The sequence below is a fragment of the Carlito syrichta genome, unplaced genomic scaffold (genome assembly GCF_000164805.1).
Source record: "Carlito syrichta isolate Samal-C Ts95f unplaced genomic scaffold, Tarsius_syrichta-2.0.1 Scaffold316219, whole genome shotgun sequence".
Lineage (NCBI taxonomy): Eukaryota > Metazoa > Chordata > Mammalia > Primates > Tarsiidae > Carlito > Carlito syrichta.
In genome coordinates this window covers 65,784-73,368 of record NW_007260315.1, presented here as the reverse complement: position 1 = coordinate 73,368, position 7,585 = coordinate 65,784, and the positions used below count along the sequence as shown (strand labels likewise).

Genomic DNA, 7,585 nt, shown 5'->3' with positions numbered 1-7,585 from the left:
CCCTGGGAGTCCAGGCCTCCCCCCCAGGTAGCTCCTCCTCTGCCTGGATGCCCTTTCTCTGGGGCTGCCCTAGGTGGTGCCAGCCACTTCCACGCTCCCTCCGCCGCCCTCTGCCCCTCAGGTCGGATGGGGACAGGCTGGGGCCACCAGCCAGCTCCATGGACAGGGACCCTGCCTCTGCTCACCTTCCAGCTTCGGAAAGAAAAGAGAAGCCTGTGTTGATTTGTGTTTGGAAGCTCCTACCCCCTCCTAAACTTCCAGGGGCAGAGAAAGTGATTCAACCTTGGATTGGCTCTAGAAGAAGGGACAGAAAGAGCCCAGAACATCCCCCCAGGTATGACTCCCTCACTTTTGCTGGTGTGTGTTGGTGTGTGTGTGTGTGTGTGTGTGTGTGTGTGTGTGTGTGTGTGTGTGTGTGTGAGAGAGAGAGAGACACAGAGAGAGACAACAGTTTCCCACCGGTCAGATGGGAAGCTGTCCTTGATGGTCTCTCAGGCCCCTTCTGGCTGCCTTTTTCTATGATTCTGCAGACTAAGCTTTACGCAGTCATTCAACAAACATTTCCTGAGAACCCACCCTGTGCCAGGTGTTACCATTGAATGAGCTCTTGTCTTCTGCCTTTGAGGGTCTGCAGTGTAGATGGGAAGACAGTAACAGTAACAATAGATACTCCCCTTGTGGTGGGCCAGACACTGGGCTAAACCTTGTACAAACATTAGCTCATTTAACCTAGCAACAACTATAAGAGTTAAGTGTAGCACTAAACCCACTTAACAGATGAGAACAGTGAGGCTTAGCAAGGTGAGGTCACATAACTGGCAGGTGGTAAAGCTAATATTTCTACTTACTGTGTTATGCTGCAGGCTGCATTGTAAAGAGCCACTCCTAGGCTGTAGGTGCACTTATAAGGACAGGGAGGGGATGGGAGAGCTTTTGAGAGCCCTGGTCACCATGGGCAGGGAAGGGTAAAGTCCCAACTCGAGCAAGGTCCCAGGGTGTGAGGCAGGCTGGAGGGGGCCAGCCTTGGAGCTGGGATGTGAGGCAAGCTTGGAGGAGGGCCCTAGGATCTGCTCAGATTTGAGGTCCGTGGGGGTGAGGATCAGGGGTCTTTCTTCCTCATTCCTGGTAGGGGACAGAACAGGGGGACCCTAGGAACCCCGGCAGGTTCTCTGCAAGGTGTCTGTCCCACACTCACAGGGTGGGGGTTGATCTAGGGAGGCCAGTGTCCCAGCAGCCCGAGAAGTGGGTGGCCCCTAGGCCAGGAGGTGGAGGAAAGGCCCAGATAGCTATGTGTCCTCCCCAGCAAAGACCGGACTGTGATTCTCCCCCTCCTTATAGTTCTTAGCTCCCATCTCCCAGCTGTCCCCAGTCCAGACAGAGGGAAGACAAAAGCTGATTATTCCACTGGGGGCTGTACTGGGCCCCATGAATGGGGTATTGAAAACCCTGTGTTCGCATCCAGATAGGTTTTCATCTTCTCCCCAGCCCGACTGTTTATACGCCAGCTTGAAGGCAAAGCCGGGGAGAGATGGGGGTAGGTGGGCAGGGCGGGGCGTAGTTCTTTCTGGGACGAGCACCCAGGTCCTCGTGCATTTCACTCTCAACTCATCCCAAACAGAACCATCCTGTCCGTCACCTCCTCCCAGGGTCCCCATCCAGATGCTCCTCCCTCCACCCCCACTGCAACAAAAGCCCAGCCCTGCCAGCCCCGCCAGTTCAGTCTCCCACGTACCTTTTTTTTTTTTTTTTGAGTTGGAGTCTCACTCTGTCGCCCAGACTGGAGTGCAGTGGCCGCTCCCGGCCACCGCAGCCTTGACCTGCTGGACTCTGGCGATCCTTCCGCCTCAGCCTTCCGAGTAGCCGGAGTTACAGGCACGCGCTACCACGCCCGCCTGTTTTTTTGATTTATTGTAGAGATGAGGTCTCGCTAAGTTGCCCAGGCGGGTCTTGAACTCGCGGGCTCAGGCAGTCCACTCACCTTGGCCTCCCAAGGCGCGGGATTATAGGCTGAGCCACCCAGCCCGGCATCCCACATATCTTTTGTGTCTGCTCTTACCCTCTGCCCCTCATCGCCTGGAAGCTGGACAACCGCATCAGCCTCTGAACCAGTCTCCTGTCTCTCCCCACCCGACTGGTGCGTTGCCCACAGGCCATGTCAGACTCATGCTAAAAAGTCCGCGAGGAAAGGGGACACACGCTGGCGGGGGCGCATCTAAGATGCTGGTGACGTGGTGACAGTGTTCACTGAGCTCTACGTTCATGATTTATGCACTTTTTTGTTTGCATGCCTCAATCCAAAACCTACCCCCAAAAAATCTTCAAGAGCTTCTCACCCCAAAAAGGCAGAGCACCCCAATGTCAATTACTTACCCAGATCTTTCTTCACCACTTTTTGTGTATTTGTGAGCCATGGCAACTATGATTTCCTTAATATTTTTTTCTCATTTTTTTGAACTCATTTCTTCTGATTTAAGTTCATTTCAAGCTGGGTGTGGTGGTTCATGCCTGTAATCCCAGCACTTTGGGAGGTGGACGTGAGAGGGCTGCCCAGGGATTTGAGGGCAATTTGGTGAGACTTCGTCTCTACAATAAATCAAAAAATTAGCCAGGTATGGTGGTGGGCACCTGCAGTTCTAGCTACTTGGAAGTCTGAGACGGAAAGATCACCTGAGCCCAGCAGGTTGAGGCTGCGATGGTCATGAGCATGCCACTGCACTCCAGCCTGAGTGACAGAGTAAGACTCCAATGGAAAAAAAAAAAAAATTAATTAATTTCAGACTGGGCACAGTGGCTCATGCCTGTAATCCCAGCACTTTGGGAGATCAAGGTGGGAGGATCACTTCTGAGGCCAGGAGTTCAAGACCAACCTTGGCAACAAAAGCGAGATCCTGTTTCTACAAAAATAAAATAAAATAAATTAGCTGGTATTCCTGTAGTCCCAGCTACTAGGGAGGCTGAGGTGGGAGGATCACTTGAGCTAAGGAGTTTGAGGTGATCTGTGATTGTGTTACTGTACTCTAGTCTGGACAACAGAGAGAGACCTTGTCTCTTCAAAAAAAAAAAATTAAGATAAATACAAAAATAAATTAATTAATTTTGAAGGGAAAACTTTATATTGTTCCAATAAATGGAAAACTTTGCCTGAAATAGAAGGCACTGTAAAATAAAATAAAGCAATACACATCTGTGTTTTCTTGTCGTTTTGTTGGTTTGTTTGAGTCAGAGTCTCACTCTGTCACCCAGGCTAGAGTGTAGTGGCATGATTAGGGCCACTGTAACATCAACCTGCTGGGCTCAGGCGATTCTTTCGCCTCAGCCTTCCAAGCAGCTGGGACTACAGGCGCACGCCACCACGCCTGGCTAATTTTTGGATTTCTTGTAGAGATGAGGTCTTGCCAAGTTGCCCAGGCTGGTCTTGAACTTGTGGCCTTAGGCAGTCCTCTCACCTCTGCCTCCCAAAGTGCTGGCATTACAGGCGTGAGCTACCACACCCAGCCTCAATATATGTCTATCTGTATCTCCCCCAATTGGGGGGGTTGTCACCAAGCGGCACCAACAATACTCTGGGATGCACAGCTCCGGAAGATAAACTCTGGACCTCGGGCCTGGTCTGGGCCCAGCCAGCCGTTCCAACCTTAACTTCTCCCACCACTTGCCTTCTTTGCACACCCTTGGCTCCGGCCACGACCTTTCTCGCCTCCCAGCTGCCGTTCCTGCTGTGGCTTCCACTCAGAAAGCCAAACCCGCTGGGCTCGGTGGCTCAGCCTGTCATCCCGCGCCTTTGGGAGGCTGAGGTGAGTGGACTGCCTGAGCCCCAGGTTCGAGACCCGCCTGGGCAGCGAGACCTCATCTCTACAATAAATCAACAAATCAGCCGGGCCTGGTAGCGCATGCCTGTAGTTCCGGCTACTCGGAAGGCTGAGGCGGAAGGGTCGCCGGAGCCCAGCAGGTCGAGGCTGCGGTGGCTGGGAGCGGCCCTGCATCCCAGTCTGGGTGACCGAGTGAGACTCCAACTCAAAAAAAAAAAAAAGAAAGCAAGCCAAACCCACACGAGAACGGCATTTCCCCCTGGAGCCGGCCCCTCGGGGAAGTAAGCACTCGGGACCTTTAATTCCAGATGTTCCAGCTGTGACTTCTCCCCGGCCCCTTGATGGGAACGCCTGAAAGGCCCTCCACTGGCTGGATGCACAAGGAAGCAGAGATGTGGATCGGTCCCCAGCTGGATGAGAAGGGCAGGGGGTGGAGGCTGGGAGGTGGGAGCACTGCCCCTGTACCCCTCCCCCCAGCCCTGTCCTTCCTCCTCCTCCTGCCATTGGGTGAGTGCTCCCGGGCCAACTTCTGCTAACCTCCTTTTTCTGGCTCTCAGTTGTCTCAGCTGTGAAATTACGGTGGGAGGAGGGTTGTGAATGAGCTGGTTTCTAACATTGTGCCCAGCTCTAACGTTGGCCCAGGGTTGATGAAAGCTGAGGGGCTGAGTTTGGGGAGTTGAGAGCTCAGGACTGGAGATGAGAGGTAAATGTACCCCGGGAGTGGGCAGTTAGGGGACACTGAGCGCCAAGGAAGAGGGGAAGGGAGCGGGTCCACCAATAGCTCTTGGAAAGGCAGCTGGGAATACAGATGCAGTCAAATGAGCCAGGGACTACTCTAACTTAAGAAAGAAAAACCGGAGTCTCCGTTTTTTTTCATCTGTAAAATGGTACTTTAGTACAAGCCTCAGAGGGTGATTGTAAGGATTCTAAGAGGTAATGTATGTGAAGGTGTCTGAGAACTGTAATAATATCCTGAGCACAAGTAAGGGGCTATTTTCAGGCTTTCTTTTCTTCTTCTTCTTTTTTTAAAAACTTTTTTTGTGAATCAGGGTCTCACTCTGTTGCCCAGGCTGGAGTACGGTGGCAGGATCACGGCTCACTGCAGCCTCAAACTCCTGGGATCAAGCGATTCTCTTGCCTCAGCCTCCAGAGTAGATGGGATTACTGGTGTGCACCACCATGCCTGGCTAACTTTTTAAATTTTTTGTAGAGATGAGGTCTTGCTATGCTGTCTAGGCTGGACCACAAACTCCTGGGCTCAAGTGATCCTGCCACCTCAGCCTCCCAAAATGCTAGGATTACTGGTGTGAGCCACCATGTCTGGCCCAGGTTTTCAATTTTACCTGCTAGACTGCCTTCCCTCTCTCTCTCTCTCTCTCTCTCTCTCACTTCCCCTCTCAAGCCTTGTGCTCAGAATTGTGTGGTGGAGAAGAATATGGCTGAGCAGGTCATCTCTCAGCTCTATCCTTTTTTTTTTTTGAGTTGGAGTCTCACTGTCGCCCAGACCGGAGTGCAGTGGCCGCTCCCGGCCACCGCAGCCTCGACCCGCTGGGCTCCGGCGATCCTTCCGCCTCAGCCTTCCGAGTAGCCGGAATTACAGGCGCGCACTACCACGCCCGGCTGATTTTTTGATTTATTGTAGAGATGAGGTCTCGCCTGCCTAGGTGGGTCTCGAACCCGCGGGCTCGGGCAATCCACTCACCTCAGCCTTCCAAAGGCGCGGGATGACAGGCTGAGCCACCCAGCCCGGCTTCAGCTCTATCCTTTATTTGCTGTGCAGCCTTGAGCAAATCGCCTAATCTCACTAACCTTGAAGTTGCCCGTCTATCAAATCCTTCCTAATTCATAAATTGTCCTAATGATTAAGTGAGTTGTTCTGCAGAAAGCAATGAGCACACATGTGGTAGCTGAGGTAGACGGGCTCATATAGATCAATCTTTGTAGGGGGGGCATGGAGGAAGGAGTCATAAAGAATCCCAAAGCCAATGTCCACGTGTAAGGCAGACCTACTGAACATCTGATGAGTTCCAGGCTCCAAGCAGAGAGCCCTGGGGGATACAGAGGTGAGACAGGCATGACCACATTTCCAGGCAGAAGGACCTGAAAATGGCATGTATGTAGTGCCCAGGGACTCCGAGGAAATACAGAGCACTTCCAGCTGAGGGCTCCAGGGAGGCTGCACAGAGGAAAGGCTTCCCAGCCAAGTTGATTCTTGGAGGCTCAGCAGGGCTATGATGAGTAGGGAAGCTGGAACAGAATGTGTTAGAGACCTGAAGGCAAGACGGATAGGACATTAAGAAGTAAGGAGGAGCTGGTCAGAAGATCGCAGAAGGCTTTGTGAGACATGCAGGTCTGGGTCTCAGGCAGTCCTCCCTGGGGGGGCCTAGGGACCACTGGGGGAAGGGACGGCAGGGAGGCCGATGGGGACAGCCTGGAAAGAATGGATGGGGCTTTGGAAAAGCAGGGGTAGCAAAGTCCAAGAGGAGGAGTGTAATGGTGAGGACCGTCGGGGAAGGGGAGTCGTGTTCCTGGGACCAGGCAGCCCTGGTCCTGGGTGGAGGGGCCAATGCTCTTCCTCACTCTGTTTCAGCCAGCGCCCTACAGCCCTCTCCACTGCCCTTTCCAGGTAGGTGCTCTGCCCCTCCCTTCCTCACCTGCCCCCCCCAGGTGCTCCAGGAGCTCAGACAGAAGACTTCGGGCAGTAACGACTAGCTGGCCCTCCATGACTCTGGCTGCCCCCACCTCAGAGGGACGGCCACAGTCCCCTCACTTTCCAGAAGGGACTGGTCCCAAGGCTCCCACGGCTTCCTGGCACAGTGGGCATCCTGGCGGTTGGGTCCAGGGGTCCCCCTGGTGCCAGCTCAACCCTCTTCACAGAGCTGAGGCTGGTGGGGGGCCCGACCCGCTGCCGGGGGCGCCTGGAGGTCCTGCATGGCGGCTCCTGGGGCAGCGTCTGCGACGACGACTGGGACGTGGTGGATGCCAACGTGGTGTGTCGTCAGCTGGGCTGTGGCCTGGCGCTGCCTGTGCCGCGGCCCCTCGCCTTTGGCCAGGGCCGAGGCCCCATCCTGCTGGACAACGTGGAGTGCCGCGGGCAGGAAGCCGCGCTGAGCGAGTGTGGCAGCCGGGGCTGGGGTGTCCACAATTGCTTTCACTACGAGGACGTGGCTGTCCTGTGTGATGGTGAGCCTCTGCGACCCAGGAAGGCGGCAGACTGTGGCAGGCAGCAAGGCTGTAGGCTAGATTAATGAAGGGACGTCCCCGGGGGTAAGGGTGTTCCATGCGGGAGATGGAACCACAGTCTACACTGCCTGGTGCTCAGGAAGAGCCCTGGCCTGCGTCCTAGGGCTTCTTCTGGTTCATGGTCAAGAGAAAAGCAGCCTTGCTGCTTTCATACAGAACCCTGATTGTCCCAGCAGAGGTTGCCCCCATTTTAAGAGTCTTTAGAAGCCAGTCACAGTGGTTCACACTTGTAATCCCAGCACTCGCGCTTGTCATCCCAGCCCTCACCTGGGCAACCTGGTGAGACCGCGTCTCTACAATAAATTAAAAAATTACCTGGGCGTGGTAGCTACTTTACTTGGAAGGCTGAGGTAGAGGGATCACCTGAGGCCAGCAGGTCGAGGCTGCGGTGGCTGGGAGTGTGCCACTGCACTCTAGTCTGGGCGACAGAGTGAGACTCCAACTCAGAAAAAAAAAAGAGCTGGGCTCAGTGGCTCAGCCTGTAATCCTGCGCCTTGGGAGGCTGAGGTGAGTGAATTGCCTGAGCCCATGGG

At 54.3% G+C, this 7,585-nt stretch overlaps 1 protein-coding gene across 1 annotated transcript in view; it reads left to right on the top strand.

Moving 5' to 3' along the window:
* The first annotated feature begins 53 nt into the window (after window positions 1–53).
* Window positions 54–7,585, top strand: part of SSC4D (scavenger receptor cysteine rich family member with 4 domains) — a 14,475-nt gene continuing 6,943 nt past the window's right edge. Inside the window, exons 1-4 of the mRNA XM_021706944.1 lie at window positions 54–334; window positions 4,118–4,316; window positions 6,400–6,435; window positions 6,687–6,992. Of these exons, the coding sequence (XP_021562619.1) occupies window positions 4,151–4,316; window positions 6,400–6,435; window positions 6,687–6,992 (508 nt within the window). The 5' untranslated portion in view covers window positions 54–334; window positions 4,118–4,150. The remainder of the gene's footprint in view (window positions 335–4,117; window positions 4,317–6,399; window positions 6,436–6,686; window positions 6,993–7,585) is intronic.